The sequence below is a fragment of the Arachis hypogaea genome, chromosome 16, assembly GCF_003086295.3.
Source record: "Arachis hypogaea cultivar Tifrunner chromosome 16, arahy.Tifrunner.gnm2.J5K5, whole genome shotgun sequence".
In the NCBI taxonomy this organism is placed as follows: Eukaryota; Viridiplantae; Streptophyta; class Magnoliopsida; order Fabales; family Fabaceae; genus Arachis; species Arachis hypogaea.
The window spans coordinates 7803017-7828135 of record NC_092051.1 but is presented as its reverse complement, the minus strand read 5'-3'; the positions used below and the strand labels follow the sequence as shown (position 1 = coordinate 7828135).

Here is a 25119-nt window from a genome sequence, read left to right as displayed (position 1 = left end):
AGTGCAGAACAAATTTAGAGTATAGAAATCATACATTTCACAATCAAATGTAAGATTCTCTCAAAAAACAATACTAAATAGTCTTTTCAATTATGCATGAAGCCAACTTTCTTTGTTCATGGAAAGGGCAACAAAAGAAACCGGTTTGCATTGATTATTATTGGAGGAAACATCAAACATGCACACATGTTGCTTTCTTGCCAACTTTTGAAACAAACAAGTAAAGGAGCAATGTCTTCATGACTTATCATTATTACACAACACTACTAACAAGGGAATTCAGCAATTTGCATGGCATAATCACCAATCCGCATGCATATTGTGGGGGAAAATGGTTGGAAAGTGAAGCTGCTTATTTATATTTTAGCTTAAAGTTTTTTCTATCATAAAAATGAAAAATATTTAGTGGATAAATTAGTCCTTTTTTTTGTTTAATATTTTATTCTAACTCATATCGCATACATCTTGTGTATACGGAAATAAAGTATAAATAAATATAATATATAATAATCATTAATGAAAGGGCCACATGAGTTTAGGGAACAGCATTTGGCATGCTGAAATTTCACTATTCAAAATTATTTTGGTTGCACTAAGTCAGGACATTCTGATTGGTTTTTACTTTTTATCTTAGAAGTTTCTTATCTAAATTTCTACTTTTTTTCATCTGAAAATGAGGGAAAAAATGTTGAATTTAGTTGTTTCATTTGGAGATTCAAAATTTATGGTGCAAAAGGTGTATGGCACTGTTAAAAGAAAGCTCTGGAGGCTAACAAACAAAAACTATGAGGATGTTAAACAGCAAGAACTTGATGGGCTTGTCTCACTTGAAACAAACACAACTAACGTGCTTTATAAATATAATGCCATGACAGATAATTAAAAGTATTATACTCTTTTTAAGTATTGAGATAATTTAGCATCTTTACTTATTCTGCATAGCTGGAAGGACAATAAAGCATTCGACACTCCTATTTGTATCCATAAAATATTTTGCCCCCATCTCTACGCCCATACCAAACTTACCTACATAGTTTTATACAACAAAATTTGAACCACTCAGACCATAATAATATCAACAATAATGATAATGATGATGATAAAATATAGAATTTGAACCGCAAAAAACAGTGCAACAAAGATGGTTCCACCACCGTTTGAAATGTTTGCATTGACAGGATTACTCAGGAAGTAACCTTTTTCTATGCTAAAATTACAATTCAAGAAGTTAGATTAATTCCAAGCAAGAAGAAAGAATCTATATTATCAAATAATCAAGCTGTCAAATAAGGCTAAAATTACACAACTGATCTCTCTGAACAAATTAAATTGGTATTGACAATTTGACATCCTTTTGCTATAAAATTTGGTAGAAAAAATGTCTATAAACTCAACAATCCACTGCAATTTCCTCAACAGTGTCTTAACCCCACACCTAAGCTCTGGAACTACCACCATGGTCCCTCTCAACATGTTCCACAAGAGCAACTGGGTCTACAAATCCCCTACTACACTTCGGACATGCATCAATTGTCACCTTCTTTGCCCCAGGACGGTTGCCACTCCTTTCATGAACTTTTTGCACATGATCGACCAAGGTGGTGACCGAGGAAAACTTAGCACCACACTGAGGACATTGCTCCACTAAACCGTTTCTATTTCCACTGCCACTGCTTTGTCCCGTCCCATTCCTTGTCGTCTGCTGGCTTTGGTTAGTTTCACCGCTCAATTTGGAAATGCCTGCTTCTGCTGAAGCCATAATACTAGAAGCTACATTAAAAAGGCCTGTTGTCCATTTAGATGATGAGGCTGAAGTCAAATTGGGTTTCGGCTCCTCTTTTCTATTTCTATTTACAAGACTCATAAATGAAAAGCTTGTTTCCAACTTTTTGGGACCAGGACACTTGTGTGCAGGTCCAAAGCGGTGCTTCAAACAATGGTCTATCATGCAGTCCCTGCACTTAATGGTGTTTGAGAATACTAACACCTCTCTGCATCCAGGGGCAGGGCATTTTTTCTTCTTTGTGGCTTTCTCATAATTTGATGGATCGCATTCAGTGTTAACATGATTCTCCCAAGTTATATTTGGATCTTGATCTGGAATTAGGCGAACTCCTTTGGCACAAAGAGGACATATAACAACAGTGACATCATGTTTGTTGGGCTTTGTACAATTATGTTTAATATAACTTCGGTGCTCCAAACAATATACCTGTTGGAGATTGGCAGATATAGTGATATAGTTAGCTCAAACAAAGAGTTTTAATATCAAAACGAGCAGAAAATTCATTCATAATTCGATACTTGAAGATCCTCAGAAAGCTATAATCCTTAATCATTAGTCAATATTCAAATCCCAATGAACTACAACTGTCAAACTGCTCATTAGAATTGAAGGAAAAAAAAGAACTTCTTGGCTAAATATGCTGCAAAACACGATGATTTTAACTACCAAACACTACATGCCTATAAATATTATCAAGTATACAACAACCTGCAGGGATTTGGTGCAAGCTTAACAGGAACCCGAATACAAGTTGTCAAAAAGGCTAAACACTTCCCTTAACACTATATATGAACTACTTTCATTTTCAAATATAAACCAAGCACCTAAATTATGTCTAAGTTAAAAGGCAGACAATGAGAACAAAGATAAGAGCAATCGGATGGTGGCCTCGATATTATAACTTCAAAGTTTTTGAGTGCTGAACGAGATACCTTTAGAAGAGTGTGTTCACTTCAAGAAACAGAGAGATGGATAAAGCTCCTAACATTCAAAACAACAAATTCAACTAACACTGAGAGCACTTCTCCTGAAAGATTAAAACATCAACAAATTTACCTCCAAAGAACTAAACAAACCCATGGTACCTGAAAAAGATATGCCTCATTAGACTACATCTTTCAAGTACCACATACTTGTTTAGTCCTTTTCAAACTACAATGTTGGTGTTCCAGTCTTTCATGAGACTAAATTGGTGGGTTTTTCTTAATTTTTGAAATAAAAGTCCATTGCTTATATGCTCATAACATGCATTTGAGAAAGCAAACAATGGTCAAACTAAGATCGTTAAGTTCTAACATTTCGACAAGCATCATACCAATGGTGATCTATAAGTTCCCAGCATATCAGTTCAATAATCAATATCCACACGCTCTCGTTTACGAACCATCCAGTTTAGGTTTAATACTTTTCTTTCCTTCAATATTTGCATTTCAATTCAACAAACATTTCTATTCCTATTGGCAGAAAACATCTCAGTTTTCAGCTCAATCGCTAATCTCTTCCACTCTCCTTAATCAAAGTCAAAACAAGATTTCCACAAAATAAATTTCTATTTTCTAAAAACAAGGCACAAAATCGAAAAGCAACCAAGAAATGCAGGTGAAATACAACAGAAACAAAATCATAGCAATAAAGAAAAGGAATAGAAATTGAGAAACCTGATTGCAGCGATCGCAAGTGAAGGGCAAGAAATCGATGAGCTTGCAATCGGAAACGGAGCAATGCTTGCCTAGGTTAGGGAATTCCGGAGTCCCCATCCGAATTCGGATTCTAATTCGGATTCCGATTCCGATTGCAGTTCAGCTTGCTCGATCGTTCTCTCCCTCACTTCGGAGAAAGAAAGCGGATTGAAATAGGCACCAAGATTTGAAAAAGAAAAATGGAATCTGAATATTTGGGGCGGATTTTGAAATCCGCGTATATAGATCAAAACAAACTCAGAGCAGAAAATCCAGGAATACAACAAAATCGGATAATCCCACCTACTAATTACAAATTCTACTATTTTTTTTTTAATTAATACTTAATAGTAGTTATTTTTTAGAAAAACTAGCCAAAATGAATAATTCATGAAATATTTTTTTTTTAAAAAGAACAAATAAGGTTTTTATTTTCTATTATGCGTGTGGACTGTGGACGGTATAATTCACGTTGATATAGACCAAGTCCAACCAAATCAAGACGTAATTATAAATATTTTTATTTTAAAATATATATTATTAAATTTAGTTATGTGATTTTTATCAATTTATTAAATTTATAATTAAATTTTTATATTATTTTTTAATGAGTATTTAATATAACAATATTAAAATAAACTAAATATTTTTGTATAAATTAAAGATATTTATAATTAAAAATTTAATTAAATTTTTTATTATATATATATTTTTTTAAAATATTTTATTAATTTTAATATTTTTAAATTTTGACATAAAAAAATCTAATTACAAAATTAAAAGTAATGTAAAGACAAATTCAATTGAAAAAAAATATGAACCTAGAGGTGACAGTATGTATCTTACTTGTAGATATTCAATATGGTCCGATAAGATTGTCAACCCGATCTGTTGCAGATAGAGTTGAATGTACAGGATTGAGTCTCTACTCTACTCGACCAACCCGCATTTTATATATATATATATATATATATATATATATATATATATATATTAAACCAAGATCATCAATTAATAAATTTATACTTTATTGATATAAAAATCAATTTCATTTTAGTAATATATAATTACAATATTATATTACAATATTTTGTTTATATTTGTGTTATTAATTTAAACAAAAACTTTTATATAAAATTAAATATATGATGATTATGTTGTTTATAGGACGATTATGTTATTTATAGAATAATTATGCTGTTTGTATTAAATTTTTAATTTGTATATTTATTAAATTATATAATAATATTGCATATTTATAAAAATATGTGGACAGAATCATATAATCATAGATTAACTCCAGATAAAATTGGGATTGTATTGTTCTCAATTTATAAGTAGAATTAGAGTTAAATTCAAACTCTACCCATTACTATCCCTACACACTCACGCAAACCCCTGTTTGTTTTATAATCCAACCAAAGGCTTTGTAAGAATCTTTTTTTTTTTTTTTTTTTTTTGGTGATTAATCGGGGCCAAAACCCAAAAGAAGACTAAATACAAACTAATCGGGGCATAGAAACCCCTTGTTCATCATCAGCTAAGATGCTAATAACCTCTCTAGGAGGCAGGTCCCAAAGATAAAAGCCTGGGTCTAAGTTTAGACTTTTTCGAGCTAGGCAATCAGCACATCTGTTACTCTTCCTATAAATATTTACAAAAAGAATTTCCCAAGGCTTTTTTTTCCACTGGTTAATGTCTATTCAGTCCAAATTGTCAGCTTCCAGAGGACTTCATTTTTCTTTTTTGCATTTTCTAAAGGCCTTCATTTTTTTATATAGCTGCTAAAGGTAGTCAAGAAATATAGGCTAAGAAAATTTTTTATATAATAAGCCCAAACCTAAGCATATCACACATTGCAAAAACCAAAATATCTATTTCAAAAGTCTATATTTTTTCCCTTTAATTAATCTAAAACCTTCATAAAAACAGGCCCAAACTCAAATACATCACACATATGTTAAAAAAATAATTCTATTTCAAATTTGTAAGAACTCGCAACACAAAAAGTCAAAAACAATTATTTACACATGATGAATATTCCTATAATAATATTTTTATATAAAGATAAAATTATGAACTACTAGATAAATTGATATATTTAATTAAATATATTTAATTAAATATATTTAATTAATTATCTAAAAATTCATAATATCATTTTAATATAAAAATATCATCATACAAGTATTTGACATTACATCCATCATTTGGCTCACACTACAAATACATCAAAACCTATTCACCCATTACGTTCTGAAAAAACAGTTCACACGCCAAGTACTTTTGACTTTAAACACGTGTCATCACCAAAAAGTGTTAGCACAGCAAAAAGTAAAGGCTAATAGTAAGCCTAGTTCAGGTGAGGCTAAATTTTTGTATTTTATTAAATTTAATTAAATTTTTTATTTAATTTTTGTATTTTTTAATTTTATAATTAAATTTTTTTAAATATAAAAGTATAGAATTAATTAAATATTTTTTATAAATTAAAAATATTTATAATTAAAAATTTAATTAAATCTTTAATAACATATATTTAGAGAAAAATATTTTATTAATTTTAATATTTTTAATATAAAAATAACTTAATTATAAAATTAAAAACAATATAAAAATATAATTATAAAAATTTAATTAAAAATTTAATAAAATTATAAAGAACAAAATAATTAAACCAATTATTAACTATACTTGTATATTATATATATACAAAAAATTAAATAATCATATTTATAGAATATATATTAAAATATAAAATATTTATAAAAAATAAATTAAATAATATATCTTTATATACAAATATATAATAATTAATTTAATAATTATTTTAGTGTACACCTAATATTTTTATAAAATTATTTATTCTTGCAATAGTACCATAAGGTCAATAAATTTTATCATTTTTTATTATTAATTAATCAGCATCAATATTTTGTTACGCAAATGACAAATCTAAAAAATTTCAAATACAACAAAGTGTTAAAAGTTTAATGTTGGCCCTGATAATTTTCTTTATTCTTATATATATATATATATATACCTGAACGATGAATGATTTTTTAAAAATAATAATAATTATTTAAAAAAAAAAAAAAGAAAGAGCACAAGACAAGTACCAATAACCAAAGTCTATATTTTCAAAGTTTCCCAAAGCAGCCCAATTTCCTATAATTTCTATAATTTATATTCGTGTTAAAAATCTAAAGAAGTATTAAAAAAAACAAGTAATAGTAGCAGATAAAAAGTTAACAAAATTAGTACTATTATCTCGATTGATCCAAATAAAAAGTTTCTTAAATTATTAACAAAAAATTGTGGTTGAGAAAAAAATAATATTTATTGGCATTGTAAATTATGTATGTTATGAACTTGTGATGGTCCAAGCTACGGTGATGAAGAAAAGCATCATTGTGAAGAGTGACACTACTAAAAGGGTGTGTCCTACACACTAGTCCTCTTCACTCCTTCAGATTCACACACTCACAACCATTAAAGTGTTTCTGCAACTTGACAAACCAATCCAATTCGGGACACTATTGAGGTGAATGCAGAAACTCATATATAGCTCTCTTATAATAACATGATTTATTTACTTTGCTCTAGGAACATATAAAGGACAAATAATACAATACAAACAAATAACATCACCAGTCTCAGACAGATTAAACATTAACATGTGACACCACATAGGACAAACTTGGGACAAGAAAATTAGAAAATATTTTTCTTCTTTTTAATTACTGTGCAATTCAATATGTTATTAAGATCTCTCACTGACAATTATATTAATGAGTTAATGGGGTACTCAGAAACACTTTTGGCCTCAATATATGTCTTAGCTCCTCAAAAGTCACACCCTGCTTTCTTTCTCCCTTTTTTTGTTTTAATTTTATAAGGTGAAAAACAGTGGTCAGATAAAGTAAACAAAATTTGAAAAATTGGAACATAATAAAAGTAACAAACGGCAATATAAATCATTCATTACAGTAGCCATTGGATTCCCATTAAAATTAGGTGAAGTAGTCTACCGTACCCTCTTTAAAATAAAGAATAAATTATTCCTCGTGATATATACAATAATTATCATAAATTATTCTTTCATCAGAACTTCAAGATTCATGTTCTCTTCTCTTTTCTTTTCAATTGACATTATGTTTCTCTTAAAATTTGATAACAATATCATTACATTTTTGAAAATCTTTACACATAATACCAAAAACATTGCCTGACAAGACAGATTTCTCTACTGCAGTAGAATTGAGGGATGAAGTAGCGTTTACAAGATTATTACTATTTGGACCATTGTCACTACCGTCCTGAGTGAGTCCACCTGAAAAACTCAGAACCGTTTGATAAATTGCGGTCACAATGAGAGTAGCAACTACCATGACAGTGTTGCGTTGAGACCATCTCCAGTAGGGAACTCATCCCAGTTCCTGTTTATGGCCCACCTGTCATAAAAAGTAACTCCACATCAGCTTTTGCATCATAAACAATAAATAGGAACTCAAAGCATCTCTCTCTTCTCCATTAGGAGGAACTAACTTTAGTCCTTATTGTGGTCCCACTTAATTAATTAATTAAAATACTTAAAATTAATATAATTAATTTTTTTCAATAATATTATTTAAATTTATAAATTTAAAAATAATTCATTATTAAAAGATATTAATATTAAATAAATTCATATATAATAATAATACACAATATATAATTCGAGATTATACTAATTTATAGTTTTGTGTTTACAACTGCTAATTTTAATAATATCATTAGCATTTTAAATTTTAAAAATAAAAATAACCAACTCAACTAAAAATTATTTTATAAGGTATAAAAATTAAATTTATTTTTTAATGTAAGTAAATTTAATTAATTATAATTTAATATAATAATATAAATAATATTCAATATTAATTATAATATAAATCATTAATTAAATAAAAACTTAATTATTTAATCTAATTAATTATTTAATTAATTATTATTTAAATAATTAATATAAATTATTAATTAAATAAAAATATAATTTTTATTATAATTATTATTAATTTAATTATTATTTAATTATTTAATTATTTCAGATTTTATATTATTATTTTTTTATAATAACTTGCCAAATGGCAAGTTGTTATTGGTTAATTTGAGTCCCTGCTTAGAGGGCCTCCCTTACCTTGATCCTTGTGGGGGAACTCACTCCTTCTCTTCTCCAATGGTTAGAGTTCCTATATGTCAGAAAAAAGTCAAAGAGGAACTCACCATTGGAGGTGCTCTGATGTTCTCTTATTTGCATTATACCGCGATCCATTAGTATGAAAACAAGTAATCAAAGTAACGTAAATTTTAGTTTGTCTTCACGGTTGGAATCATCATCAACCAATGCACCACGTTTTGTTTTAACTTTCAATAATGTTTCTGTAATCGTTGGCGCATGAGCTTCAGTTAAGTCTAATCACTTTATATGTCGCGAGGAATAATTTACCCTTTATTTTAAAGAGAATAAGATAAGATTCACCAAAATTAATTATCAATATAAATTACACATATATTTATATATAAATATATAATATATAATTTTAATATACAAATAATATTTTTTAATACAATATAATACAATTCTCATCTGATATATATATATATATATATATATATATATATATATATATAGTAGTCAAATTCACTTAGCAAAACTAAAAAACTACTTTGTTTGTTTTGCCAAAATATAATATGTACTTTGGTATCAAGATTCTACTTAACTAAGTAAATTAAAGGTATATAAATACACCCCACCATCTATTATATATTACAGAGTATCCTTTTTTTATGAGCATTAATTAATGATAGCAGCAAACTCAGTTTGACACTAATACTGTACTACTACTATTACTCATCAGTGTCTGAAAGTTTTGATGATCAGTCTCATTATTTTCACCATTCTACTCTCTATTTGCTATTAATAACTACATACTCAGCCTTATTATTAGCTTCTTGAATTTGAAAGAAAGTAGTTGTTGTTCATCAGAATCTGTATGATGGACACAACAAGGCAAGGGAGTAGTAGTAGTAATGAGATGCAACCCTTTGTTGTTAATAGCAATAGGAACAATAATAATTATAACTACTATTCACATAGATCAATAGAGACACTTGTGGTTGTGATAGCAGTGATCACAATAGTAGGTGTCATTGCTGGAATGATAGCAAGGTTATGTGGTGGAAGACACTTCAATGGTGACCATGACATTGAAGGTTGGGTTGAGAACAAGTGTAGAAGTTGCATTGATGGAGGACTACCACCACCTCCACCACCTCAAGAAGAACCACAACCACCACCAAAACCAGCAGCAGCACCAACTACAACAACAACAACTGATGAAGCAGCAGCAAGTAAATGAAGAAATTAACACAAAACATTATTGTAAGTTTGTTACTACAATAATAATATATATAATAATAATACAAGTTCATGCTGATTATGTATGTATAGAGTTATGTTAATTAGTAGAACCTTAAAAGTATAGTAATCTACCATTGATGTTAGACTATTATTACTGCATGCTTTAGTTGCTGTCACTGCACTTTTTTTCTATCAAGGAAATTTAATATGGGAACTTATTGTTTTATGTTATTTATTAGTTCATCTTAATCAAGTTTTTTTTTCTCTTGTTTATCCATTACGAAAGATCTCATTATTGAGACTCTCATCTTCAAAATATAGAATAAATTTGCTTTTTTTTTTTTTTTGTCTGTTAAGTTTCTTGCTAGATACATGAACAAGAATAAAATACATCTAATTTCTCTTTAATAATTAAAAAAATACTAAGGAAAAAAAAAAAGATGAGAGTAAATACTCAAATTGGTTTTAAGGAATTTCAAATTAAATATTTGGGTTCTTACAAAATTTACTCTTTAGAAGTTTTTGAAAATTTTTTTTAATTAAATTTTTTAATATCCCTATTTAATAAATAAGTTCTTAATAAATTTTAGGTTTAATTATCCTGTTGATCCTTATAGTTTCGCAAAATTTTCAATTAGGTCTTTATACTTTTTTTTTTAATTGAGTCCGTGCACCAAATTTTTTTTCAATTGAGTCCCTATACTTTTTTTTCTTTTTATCCTGCACCAATTTTTTTTTTTAGTTGGGTCTCTATACAATTAAGCCAATTACTATTAAGAGGGACCTAATTAAAAAAAAATTGGTACAAGGACCCAATTAAAAGGAAAAAACGTATAAGGACCTAATTAAAAATTTTGCAAAATTATAGAAGAATAGAATAATTAAACCTAAATTTTATTATAAGATAATTAGATTTTATAAAATGTCATTATAAAATAATATAGAGACCAAGCTGTTGATGATCATAATTAATTTTTAAAAATTTATAAGGACTAAAAATTTGTTAAAAAATAAGTGTATAGTCTGATTTTTTTTTAATTAATTTAAATATTTATTCATAAAATAGGTAGCACCTGCAAACCTAGTATGATAATGGTAGCTAGCCAAACATGCATTACTTTTCATTCATATATTTTTTTCCTTGTCTCTCAAATTCTTTTTAGTTTGACTATCATTGCCCATAAGCCATGATCAAACTATGAATCCATTTTTGAGTGGCAACATTATTATTATTATTTTTCCTCTTTTCTTTTTCCCCTCTTTTTAGGTACAATTCAGACATCATTCATAGTTATTAAGTGGAGCCACTTATATGATGGATGAGTAGGACCTAATATTAGTACCAAAAATCTTGTGGCGATTCCGTTGGGCCCTATATCTATAATTAACTTTTGGCATAAAATAATCTGAAATCTGTGTTCTAAAGAGTAAAGACTAGAGAATAAAGATGCATGCACGCCAACAAATCATGAATTCTCATATTCAATTACACAAAGCAAAAGCTTTTATTGTTACCATAATACTAAAAAAACAAAAAAAATAATTTATTTTATTTAATATTTATTATTTACAATAATAATTAATAAATATTAAATAAAATAAATTTAGACTGTTTTAGTTTTAGTTTTTTTTTTTTAAATATTATTGTATTGTAAATTATATAAAAAAAGAAGAAGAAAAAGGTAAAAGCTCTTCAAGCCGTTACCTATTGCTATTAAAAAGGCTAACAAAGCTTTCAAGCTTTTCTTTCATTTTATCATGATATCTTACCGTTGCTAGTATAGTATATAATGTTTAAATTAAAATGTTGTTTCTATTAATTATATAACTAAGTGAATATAACTCAATCTTAAGAGATCTTTTTATATCGATATTTAATTTTCATTTATAACATATAACGTATATAAATTAAAAGCTACAAGCATGATCAACGGATTGAGCAACATAATAATACTTTGGATTATATATATTTATGTAGAATCAAGTGACAAATTAAATAATAATTAATAGCAATATATGTATATATCCATTTTTTGGAAAGAAATAATATGGAATTTTAATATCTAGATAGTTGTTTTAATTTTACACTCTACACTCTTATTATTTATTTTATTTTGTTTTTTCTTCTACTCTTAATTCAATCAATGATACATCTATTTGAGTGTACTGTACAACTATATCTTTAGCATCATCATGACAATATAATCATTGTTTAAAGACTAATTTTAATTAATAATAATAATCACCCTAATTAACTATATTGATCACTACACACTACATACCCTATATGCAATGATAAAGTGTCATTGCAAATTAAAGCATGCAATGATATACATTCATGCTTCAATAATTCATGTCATGAATTATTAGTTTAATCTAATCATGGCAATTATGTATATTTCTATGAGCAGCAGCTAGGGTTAACGTCTCCATAATAAGAGACTTTTACATTGTTGCATAAAGCTTCAGCATCTTTGTCTCCTTCAAAACTTTGGAGGTTAATGTCCTCCAATATTATGTCTTGGCATGGAACTGAGTCACTACAATCAAACTTCACAGCCACATCTGAAGCACTTGTCCCTGATATGTTTTGGTACAACACATTTGATATCTGAACCGCTGATTTCTGTACATCCACACCACACAAATTATGAGTATATAATAATACGAAAATGTTTGATAATAAAAAAATATTAGTAAAAAATTATCAAAATTTATTATTTTTTACTTTATTCAATGTACTCTACAATAAATAATAAAGAATAAATTACCATTTGTACCCATAAAAGATATAGACGCAGACAAATGTACCTATATAAGAATAAAACGACAATTATAACCACGGAAGATGACTTTCGTGTGCCAAGAGTACCCGAACGTTAGTTACACAATTGGTCCGTTAGGGTATTCTTGGCACACGGAAACTATCTTTCGTGGGTACAATTGTCGTTTTATTCTTATATGGATACATTTGTCGGCGTTTGTATCTTTCCTGGATACAAATGGTAATTTATTCAAATAATAAATAATAAATAAGACAAATTCAGATTGTTATTGTTTTTTGTCTCCGATATATCTTCTAATTTAAGTTTTTGGTAGGACTATAAAAATAAATCGAATTTTTTAATTTATTCTATTTAACCAGCTTAAATAGACGGAATTTTTTTTTTTAAAAAATAAACCTATAAAAATGAGACTTTAACGAATAAACTAGTTTAACTCGTTTTTTTTATTTTATTTTAACAATCTTTTTAACATTCTAATCTAAATATGTTAAGTTCAATACGGAATTTTTTTTTGTTGACTTTTATTGTTTTATAAGGGAATAATTAATAAGAATAAGAATTTATATTACTTGTTTTGGGCATGACTTATTTGGTTTGTCACAGTAATTCTGGTCTATCAAAATTGGATTGGTCACATTTTCCATCACAATGTGTTTAAACTGGATGTAGCTAGCAAGTCCTGACCCTCCCTGCAAATACATACGTTATTGATTAATCACTAATAAAATCATATAATTAGAAATCGTATAAATGAATTAGAAATTAATTAGTTAATTACCTGCCATGTCTTAATTCTAACTCCATTTGTAGTTCCAGAAATCTGAGCTCGCTTCACTGTTACTCCTGAAACATATGCCTCGGAGTTTCCCTTCCCCAAGCTTCCAATACTGACAACCATTATTGCAAACTAATTATCAAGGTGTTTCCAATTGAAGCTATTATTATGAATTTAGCTATCATGATAATAGATTTATCAGTGAAAAATTTTAAATATTTTTATTTAATAAATATAAAATAAATGTATTAAAAATTTAAGGGTGTAGTGTATTTAATTTGCGTTTTTATTTTTTATTTTTATTTTTAAAATTTTCTATTTTTGAGTTTTGTGAAAGAAAAAATGAGAATAAAAGAGAAAAATAAAAAACAGAATTTTATTATTTTTATTTTTTTTATAAAATTCAGAAAATAAAAAAAATTAAAAATAAAAAAAATATAAATCAAATATACTCTAAATTTTTTATATTTTCAATAAAGACTTTTTTGTTTGTAATCTTAATAAGTATTCTTAGAACATATGATAGATAAATCTTATTATTATTAGTGATAATCAGAATTAATTGAGTAATTAACTATGGATTATGTGTTTTAATAGCATATGATAAATTTACCGCTAATAAAAAATTTTAAATGTTTTTATTTAATAAATACATTGAAATGTGTTTGGTTTAGGTTTTTATTTTCTGTTTTTATTTTTTATATTTTCTGTTTTTTGGATTTTGTGAAGGAAAAAATTAAAACAGAAAATAAGATAAAAACAGAAAACATAATTTTATTTTTTTTATTTTTTTTCACAAAATTCAAAAAACAAAAAATATTGAAAGTAAAAATACAAACCAAACGCATCTTAAATTTTTTATATTTTTTAATAATTTTTTTTTATTTTTGTAATTTTAACAAGTGTCCTTAATTAGGACACATGATAAATAAACGCTATTATTATTAGTGATAATCAGAATTAATTGAATAATTAATTACCTGATACCATGGCCAGGTCCGCACGTTATATTTGTAGCTAGAATATTTTTTGATCCACTTACAATTGATATACAATCGTCACCTGAAAACATATTATTAATTAAATTCAATCAAATTAACTAAAAGATATTTGCATATATTTAATTTAATGAAGGTTAATTATATATGATTAATTACCAGTTCCTATAACGGAGTCAGAGATTTGGACGTTGTGACTATTAGTGACATGAATTCCATCAGTGTTAGGGCTATCCCCTGGTGCCGTCACATTAATCCCAGAAGCTATAACATTTTTGCAACCTTGAATTCTAACATGCATTTGTTGGGCATTTGATATATACAAATTCTCAACCCTCAAATTACTGCAATTTGAGAATGTCAAAGCCTGCAATAATAATATAATAATAATGTTAATTGTTGTTATTACTATTATTATTATTATTATCATGATTTTGAATAATGTCCAGTTAATATACTTGATTAATAATAATTAGTTAATAACATGTATACATACCGTAGGGGCATCCTTGCATGGCTGCAAATTAAATTAAAGAAACCATAAGTGTGGTTATTATATGATAATATGAATATGATTTATAAAATATGACAGTGTTTATTTCTTAAAAAATGTGAATAAGTATAAATTGAAGAATCAACTTTTAATTAATTAATATTAATTAATTTTTATTAGAAATTTTTTTATTCTAATTTAAAAATTAGATTTTAGAATTAAAATAAGGTTTAATTACTCTATTGGTCCCTATAGTTTCGTGAAATTTTCAATTAGAACCCTATACTTTTTTTTTCTTTTTAATTGGGTTCCGCACCAAAAAATTTTTTTCAATTAAGTCCCTCTTAGTAGTAATTGGCTTAATTTTATAGGGACCTAACTAAAAAAAAAAATTGGTACAGGGACTTAAATAAAAGGAAAAAAAAGTATAAAGACCAATTAAAAAAAAATTTTGGTGCAAGGACTCAATTAAAAGAAAAAAAAGTATAGGGACCTAATTAAAAATTTTGCGAAACTATAGTGACCAGCAGAGTAATTAAACCTTAAAATAAAGTAATTTCCTAGTTAAACTCATTTTGAAGGCAGTTCATCATATTTAATTTTTTTTATAAGCTTCAAATTTTATAAAATGATTTTCAAATTTCAATATAATAAATAAATAAATGACTTCCAACATTATTATATATGATATGTATGGTAGTGTTACCAAGGTTTTGTCCCTTTTACACGATTTTTGCCACCATATTTTGCCATTTCCATCAATGGTTCCACCACCATGGACTAATAGTTTCTTAACATTATCAAATACAAGCCAGTATTTGCTATCATTGCTATAATAATCTGATGCCTCATCTGTTGCTTCAATTGTTCCTTCAATCTGATCACAATTAATTTCAACCATTCATTCTATTAATTAATTTTCTTCACAGGGTGAATCTAATAATAATGATCGTGTATAATAATCTTAATTAATTATTTTGAGTATTAATTACTAGCTAATTACCTGGACTTGGATGTCAGATTTGCAAGGACCAGAGAATCTGATTGGTTTGAGTTGGTAAATATTTCCTTTAGGTACCAAAAGAATTGTTTTGCCACTAGAACATGCTGTTTGCCATGCCTTCTCAAACGCCTGAAAATTGAGTAATATCTTATTTTATTCATCAAATTTAAATACACACATTAAATAATATTATAAATAATTACTTTAATTAGTCTTTATTTTATATATTATTATTAGCACTTAGCATAATTCTTTTAATTATATCATAGAATTACTTCTCTCAATATTTAAATTGATAAGAAGAGATACGTGAATAATTATATTTTTAATACATTTTTTTAAGTAAGAATTTTTTTTAAGTTTATTTAAATATTTTTGTATAGACTTTTTTTTCTCTTTTTATTTATTTTATGCTATTTTTTTATCTTTTAAAAAATAATAATAATAATTGAATTTTAGATATTTTAATTATAAAAATTTTGATATTATATCATAAAGCCACTCTTTCCAAAAAATTAAGCTAATATAATAAAGAGACACATGAATTAAGTATTCAAAGTAGTTACACAATTGAAAATTTCTTATTAAGTGTTTCAAGCATATATACAAAAAAATATTTGCTCTATTCAATTTATATTGTAACACATCAAGAATATTGAGCAAACATGAATTTTTTAAATTTGACAGATTAATCCATTTTGTGTCATCAATTTAATCCTACAAAAATGGCAGAAGATACGGTGTATTATTTTTAATTAAATTTTAGGTATTTATATTGTAACAATGATTTTTAATTAAATTTTTAGGACCAGAACAGGGTTATAAAAATCAATGTCATTTTTCAGTTATGATACAAAACCAATAATTATATATATTTTTTGTTAAAAAAAAAGAGCATTATTTTGGTAAATTATTCTATATGTTCCTAAAATATGAAAACGTTTGTTCAATTCCATTTATGTCTTTTTATACATGAAATAATAAAATAAAGACTTGACTTCATCTTAATTACTCTAATATTACTCATCAAGAATTACATTTTTTATATATATATCTCTATTAATTTCAAGTGGAAACTCAGGTGTAGTCGACTTCACGTGAAGTTGATAGCTGAGAGCCCGTTAGATGATTTAACTAATTTGATTAAATTTTCATGTAACGACTCTCAGATATCAACTTCACCTTCACGTGAATTCAACTTCACCTGAGTTTTCACCTTAATTTAAGCTATTAGCCATAGGTACTTAATTATTACCTGTGTATTAGAAGAAGCATCCCCTCCATCACCACAAGCTCCATAATCATTTACATTAATAACTTTACGCAAATGTGAAGAAGAAGAAGAAGAAGTCCGATCGCCACCAACAACATCTTTGCTTTGCATGACTAACCCCTTGAATCTCCACCATGATCTATCATTAATATTATAATCATCTTCAACATTTGTACTCTCAACAAGTGGGCCCTTTTGTAATTTTGCATTATAACAACCAACAAAAGGAACTACTATGCTACTAACAAAGAATGAAAAGAGAAGAAGATATCTATTCATGATGGCCAATATAATAATAATAATAATAATAATAAATAGGGTATGTATGGGGAATTTATTATTGTTTTTTATATATGAAAAATAGATATAGAAATTGGTAGTTTGGTATGTGTTTGGGTCTAATGAGGGAGGAAGCTTATTGTATTTATAGAGAAGCAAGGATGAAATAGAGAGAAAAATATTCAAATATATATATGTTGGTTCATTCTTAAATCTTTATCTACAATATGGGCATATATGGTATGGAATGATGAGATTAAGATGAAATTATCACTCAAAACCTATCCCTCTTTGTCTTTTTCATCATACCTATTGCAATCACAAACATTTCATGTATATATATCTACGTATTTATGTGTAATTATGCCTCAACATTATGTATATATATCCTCTTGTTTAGGGAAAAACCATAAGAATAATATACCGGATATATGAACAATAATTAGTATATATGTGAAGTTTAACAAAGATAATAAAAATATATTTAATTTTGTTTTACACTAGGAGTCCATGCACGTTTGAAAATCTTAAGCTATTAACTGTGAATGATCATCACGCTTTAATTATTTGATAAGTAGTATTAAAATGCAAAAACATGCAATTAATAAGTAGTATTACTGTTTTCATGGTATAGTATAATCTTTTTCACCAAATAATATAGGGATATAATTGCATGAAATATTCATTAATACACCAAATAATATATCTATATGGATAATTATAAAGTTTACGTAAATGATATTATTAATTAATTCACGATGCACATTACATATGTTGCGTATTAAGAAAACACATATATGTAATTATTACCCCTGTTGACACATCTGAATATATATTCTTGTTCTTTCTTTCTCTGAGTGTTATCATTTTGTGTTTCTAAAGAGTTTTATTAATTAGATATTCCGTGAGATGTTTGGTTTTTTTTTTTTTTTTCATGCATTATTTTTAGTTTTAAGATATCAAGCATTGCGTACGAGTGCAAGTCACAGTAGAGTTGATGATAATCATATAGTTCATTGTATTTGTGTGTGCTGGATAATTGTCCAATTTCTTTTCAGACGATTACTGTAGAAATTATAGAATTTTAGGTATTTTATTATTATTATTATTATTATTATTATTATTATTATTAATTAGTTCGAATTATGGCGACCACTTCTATCTCCCTAATATATAGAAGCTTCTTTTGTTATTATTAATTTAAAGACTTAAGCTCGATAAAATTGAAAAACGACAAAATCGACTACTATTTGATTTTTTCCTTTTTATTTTTATTTTGTAATAATTATTTTATACACACTATAAATCAATCATAAAATCAATTATTATATATATATATATATATATATATATATATATATTAATTGACATCTTTTTTTAACTAAATAATCAATCAACAGAATAATCAAAGTTATTGTATAATTAAATATATAATAAGAAAAATCAAATATCTTTACAAAAAATAAATTTAGATTGATTTAGTTATTACTTCACTAGTCCATTTAAATAAGTGTCAGATATTTGAATTATGTTTTGTGCATGCAACAACTAATTGACTAACAATAAACTCTTAAATATAATGGAGTTCAGATTTATGATAGATTAATTCTTAGCCTAATATTAAATTAGAAGATACTGTAAAAAAAATTATAAAAGTAAAGTAAATTAGTTTATGAAATACAAAATATCATTATATTATCTTAATAATAAGTAGCATTTTAGTGTCAAAAATATTGACATGGCGCATTCTAATATCAATATGTATATTTTTCTTTTCTCAGAATTTTTTAAAAAATTATCTTTTAGGATTATACAAAAATTAATATTTAATGACTAAAATTCTACTAATTTTTAATTATTTTAATAAATTTAGTTTATATATTTTTTTATTATGTATCAACCTTAATTAATATGATTTGTAAATAAAATATATACATTTCTTTATTTGAATTGATTAATTAAATATTCATTAAGTAATAAAACCTACAAATAATAATATGCACCTCAAATATATGAATTATAATTATGTTGATTTTCATCATATTGATAGGAGTTAGCTAAAGTTTGTTGATTTTGGTCAAATCTCCAATAAACTTCAAATATTCTTTAAAATGATATTAAAAAAAATATGAAAATATTTATGATTAATTATAATTATGAAAATATGTTTATATTATTTTAAAATAAGTAATATTTTGGCGCTAAAATATGAACGTGACACATTTTGGTGTCAGGATATATATTGCTCTCTTCTCATAATATTTTAAAAAAGTATTTTCTTTGAAATTATATGAAAATTGGTATTTAATAACTAAAATTTTAATAATTATCAATCATTATAATAAATCTAATTTATATTTTTTTTATCGTGTATCAATCTTAATTAATATAATTTATATATATATATATATATATCATTATTTAAATCAATTAGTCAAATATCCATTAAAAAATAAAAAATTCATTAAATTAAAGAATTTAATCAAGATATGATGGAAATTGAACTATAAAAATTGAAATTTTGAATAATAAGTAGGGTTAGAAAACAAATTTGATGATGTTTTCGAATTGATTTCTTCATATTTATCTATTTAAGGGAATAATAATATAGATGTTTATCTCATTTAATTTACAATACTGTTATTTTAATCATTTTCTTTATAAATCATTGCATTGTAACATATTAATTATATTTTTATTAATCATATATGAATATGTAATATAGATTTATATATCTTTAGTAATTATCGAAAAATATTGATACAAAAATATAATTTTAGAATAATAAAATATAAATAATGATTAAGAGACCTGTTTTATCATTCTAATTATCCTCCTAATATTTAAATGAATAAAAATGTAAATATATATTATTTTTTAAAATATTAAAAAAATACAAAAAATTTTTATTTAAAAATTAAAAAAATAATTAAAAAGATAAATTAAAACTTCTAATAATTTTTATATAAATTAAATAAATTAATAAAAAATAAAACTAAAAAATATAAATTAAATAAATATTTTTTGCACATCACACGAATACATAACTAGTTTATTTCTATATGGTAATTAATTTTGTATATATATGTAATATAATTAGTATTTTTCAAACCGTGATGTTGCAATAATCGATTAATGTGGTGGATCTTATTAATCGACATGGTAATTAACACTATGAAGCAACAACGTAACCCTAGATATAGACACTTGTCATCATCACTTCATTATAAGAATGGGTCACTACACATTAGTAAAGAGCTGAGCCACACACATCTTAATCCTATCCTTTTATATATATGTGCATGTACATTGTACATTTTGTTTAATTAGAATCATCAAATAATAATGACAGCTTTATTAGAAGATTATTATGGGTAAGGGAATGGCTTTGGAGTAGAAGGCACTATATGATTCATGTAGCATCTATCACTTTATTTGAAACTTAATTTAGAATGAACCTTTTATGGCCTAAACTTTCCTTAACTATTATCATAAATGTCATGATGATATGTTAGACCCCAAAGAGTATGTGCAAAATGTGAAGTCTTCATTTTATGATATTGCCATCTCAATAAATTGCACATGTATGGCACGTACGATTTAATTTAATGGGTTATATATCTAACAAGCTTTCAATTTTTTTTATTTATTTTATACTAATTTGTTTTGTCAATAAAAATTAAATTTTAGATTTTAAAATTATAGAATTTTTGATATCATATCATCAACTTATCATGTCACTTTTCAAAAAAAATGAAACCGGTAAAAAGAGACACATTCGTATCTCTAACATAGAGGAAGTAAAAAAATATAAAATATTTTCTCCTAAGCCCATAAAATATTTGCATCCTCGCATGTGGCAGTAGGACAATATGCATATATTAGAAGTCTACAATACTATGATTGTGGTGCTGGATTGACGCATGAGATGATATCATTAAAACTTAGATTGTTTCAGGACATCAAAGCATGAGAGATGTCGTTAATTAATGTAGAACACAATCCTCATTTATTTGGCAACTTAACGAAGTTAAGAAATTTGAGGTTGATCTTTGGAAAACTAAGTTTAATTTGAAAAGATATATATGGTATCAATTGATTTATGTACTTGGATCATATCATATCATCTATCGTAGCGTATTGCTTTGTACTATATATGAATTCTAATTAGTTACTTTATGTATGTTTATTTGCAAAATATAAATTTGTTATTTGTGGAACCATAAACATTGAATATTGTGTGTGACTGAAACAAGTAAGTTGGATCATCCAAAATTGGATAAACAAACTTGAACATTTACTTGAATATAATATTTCTATGTATGTATATCTAAATTATCTATTAATAAATATACATGGCATAACCGATCGTTTTAAGAAAGATTAATTAAGCAAGGGGAGTTTTTATTTATTTATTTATTTTAAGACCACAATGGTACCTTTCTGTGTCTCTCTAGAAAGGGATAGATGACCCTTAGCTTAATTATTTTACAAGAGTGCGATCATTTTTTTATGGATAATTATAGTGTACAGATTTTATTGTATAAAGATTTACAAATATTCTTTTTTTTTTTTGGAAATGTCAAAAAGGATAGTTAGAGCCAAGCATGCTGTTGTAATGATTGGGCCGGGAGACCAAAAACATTTCACATAAGGCCTTGGTTATTTTAGGTGTTATTATGGATAGGAAAAACCATGATGTAGGAGGAATATATCATTGAAGAGTATATGACTCCTGAACAAAAAACAAAAGAGTATATCACCCAAATGAATATAGTAAATGTGATAGAATCTGATAGTATGGTCCTCATTCAAGCTCTGAAATCACAGGCATCAATTGCAGAAATTTAAGTTATTCTAGACGAAATATTGGATTTAGCAAGAAGCATCCCGAATTGTGAATTCATCTGGGTGCCTCAAGAAGGGAATGTCTTGGCGTACAAAGTGGCGAACCTTACACTTGACAGTACTCTTCAGCAAAATTGGTTCTTTTGCAAGCCATAATCCATTACCAACATTTTGAAAAAAGAGAATCATATGTCACTACAAATGACAAACAGATCATGAATAAGAGAATCTGATTTGGACTGGGTGCCAATAAAACTAAATCAGTAAGAATATAACATCTGTATACCTTTGCGGTCTCGGTTGAGGAGAAATGCTACTCCATCAACACCTGCATAATTGGCAGCATCAATCAAGAATGCGGTTGATTGCAGGAGAGATAGGTGTTGCTGCCAGAGAACTGGTGATTGTTGCAGCTTCGGGTTTTCTCTCTCTTCACGCTGGAGGAGGATAGCAGCATACCTGCGGGAACAAAACTTTGACTTTGTCAACGGCACGTGTGCAATGAACGGTTGCAAAGCGGAAGCTGTTGGAAAAGGAGAATGTTGAAACCATGATGAAGAAGAAGATCAGGGAAAGAAGTGCTGCTGTCCCGTTGCTTTGGCTGGAAGGGGCTTGGAGCATGTCTGGTTTGGGTTGGGCTTCCAACCTGGACTTTGTCCAAAAATATATATATATATAGTAAATGTGACCAGAAAAAATTTCTAAGTTAATATAGTAAATGTGATTTAACCAATATTAAATATGCGCCAATGAGCCTTAGCTCACATGGCATATCTCTTCCTCCCCATCTCAAAGATCTAGGGTTCAAATTCTAGAGATTGCAATTGAGGAAAAAATATGGTAAAAATGTGGTAGTATTAATAATAGATGTATGACATATTTTGCCCAAAAATTACAATAAAAAAAATATTTGTAAGTTAATATACTTTAGATGTATTAATTACAGTTATTTATTATAATATTGTCTAACTAATATACATGAAGATTCAAAAATATAAATACATTAAGATTAAATATTTTAATATTTTCGTATATTATTTTTGCCCAAAAATCAAAATTTTTCTATATCCGTCACTGGTTGACACTATAATTACTGAATGCTAAACCCCTAATCTGATGTGGAGTGTTCAGGTGACATTTTTTTTTGTATTCTAAGTATTATTTTTAATTAAAAGAAGGCAATAGAAAATGTTAATTTGATTAGTGTAGATGTGAGTATGCCTTTGATGCGAAAATAGTATTGGTGACGAGTAGAAGTAAAATCAGAAAACAGTTGGCAGTTGGTCTTCAGGCCATTTTGGGTGGAAGTTATGAAATAGTGGAAGGAGAGGGGTGTTTGTGGTGCGGTTTGGTTTGATTTTTGAGAGAAAAGTCATCTGATCCGATCGTCTAATTAAACTGCGATTGGGTTTAGTACGGTTTTTTTATCAAGGCTATCCAAACCAAACCAAACCAATTAAAATCGATTTGGTTTAGTTCGGTTTGTTCAGTTTTTTCAATCAATTCAAAAAAAAATACTACATACTATTTCACAAAGTCATAACATTGACACTATAATTACTGAATGCTAAACCCCTAATCTGATGTGGAGTATTCAGGTGACATTTTTTTTTTTGTATTTTAAGTATTATTTTTAATTAAAAGAAGGCAATAAAAAATGTTAATTTGATTAGTGTAGATGTGAGTATGCCTTTGATGCGAAAATAGTATTGTGACGAGTAGAAGTAAAATCAGAAAACAGTTGACAGTTGGTCTTCAGGCCATTTTGGGTGGAAGTTATGAAATAGTGGAAGGAGAGGGGTGTTTGTGGTGCGGTTTGGTTCGGTTTTTGAGAGAAAAGTCATCCGATCCGATCGTCTAATTAAACTGCGATTGGGTTTGGTTCGGTTTTTTTATCAAGGCTATCCAAACCAAACCAAACCAATTAAAATCGATTTGGTTTAGTTCGGTTTGTTCGGTTTTTTAATCAATTCAAAAAAAAATACTACCATACTATTTCACAAAGTCATAGCATTGAAATCGACAAACACAAATACACAATAGCTAACAAAGTGTTGATCTAATGAAATTTAACGACAAAAGAAATTCAAATACGACAATTAAAGAAGTTTAATAGTTCAACAGTCAATACAACTGAAAATAAAAATAAATTGTCATTAAACAATAGCAAAGTTATGGTGTCTTCTCATGTGATTTTTTGCATTGTGACAACAAGTGATTTTTCATGTTACTAGTGCCATTTTTATGTGTATCACAAGCATAACTAGCCCCCACACCAATTACATTTAGCTCTAGAGTACTGTGGATTACTAGTTTCATCTTTAGTAAAGTGATCCCATGTCCAAGACCTAGCAAGGTTTTCTCTTACCTTTGTCGGTCTCAGTTTCAGCGGAGTCATCAATGGGAGCTTCTTCAACAGCTCGCCTTTTCCCTCGACCTCTACTAGCAAGCTTCCTTGTGTTTCTATGAGGAGCTGGCAAAGTAGGCAATACACTCGGAGATCTGATGCTTGTTGATTCATTCGGAAGAGGAACTGGCAGCAATCCGGTTGTCGCCCATATTCTCACTTGAACTGACGTCAAACTACATAAACAAATACAATAAATCAACTAATCAAGGACAGAAACACAACAACAAATAAATTAAAAACCAGCAACAAACTGAACAATAAATCAATAACCAGCAATACCAAATTACCAACAATAAATTGAACAATAAATTGATCTCAATAAACTGAACAATAAATCAATAACCAGCAATACCAATAACAATAAATCAATAACCAGCAATACCAAATTA

The 25119-nt window shown here is 27.0% G+C and overlaps 2 protein-coding genes and 1 long non-coding RNA gene across 3 annotated transcripts; all 3 read right to left on the bottom strand.

Annotated features, from left to right (window-relative positions):
• Positions 1-1233: 1233 nt before the first annotated feature.
• Positions 1234-3913, bottom strand: LOC112756406 (zinc finger AN1 and C2H2 domain-containing stress-associated protein 13). The gene is made up of 2 exons (XM_025805001.3): positions 3445-3913; positions 1234-2212 (listed from the first exon to the last, which is right to left on the bottom strand). The coding sequence occupies exons 1-2, from the start codon at positions 3541-3543 to the stop codon at positions 1436-1438; spliced, it is 876 nt and encodes a 291-aa protein (XP_025660786.1). The 5' UTR covers positions 3544-3913; the 3' UTR covers positions 1234-1435.
• Positions 3914-12039: 8126 nt separating this feature from the next.
• Positions 12040-17587, bottom strand: LOC112756530 (polygalacturonase-like). Its single transcript, XM_025805151.3, has 9 exons — positions 17176-17587; positions 15921-16049; positions 15624-15794; positions 14921-14941; positions 14584-14791; positions 14407-14488; positions 13430-13538; positions 13221-13340; positions 12040-12491 (listed from the first exon to the last, which is right to left on the bottom strand). The coding sequence occupies exons 1-9, from the start codon at positions 17470-17472 to the stop codon at positions 12267-12269; spliced, it is 1362 nt and encodes a 453-aa protein (XP_025660936.1). The 5' UTR covers positions 17473-17587; the 3' UTR covers positions 12040-12266.
• A 4642-nt stretch (positions 17588-22229) lies between these two features.
• Positions 22230-22968, bottom strand: LOC140179694 (uncharacterized). Its single transcript, XR_011873498.1, has 2 exons — positions 22607-22968; positions 22230-22515 (listed from the first exon to the last, which is right to left on the bottom strand). It is a non-coding gene; the product is annotated as an uncharacterized lncRNA (long non-coding RNA).
• Positions 22969-25119: the final 2151 nt, after the last annotated feature.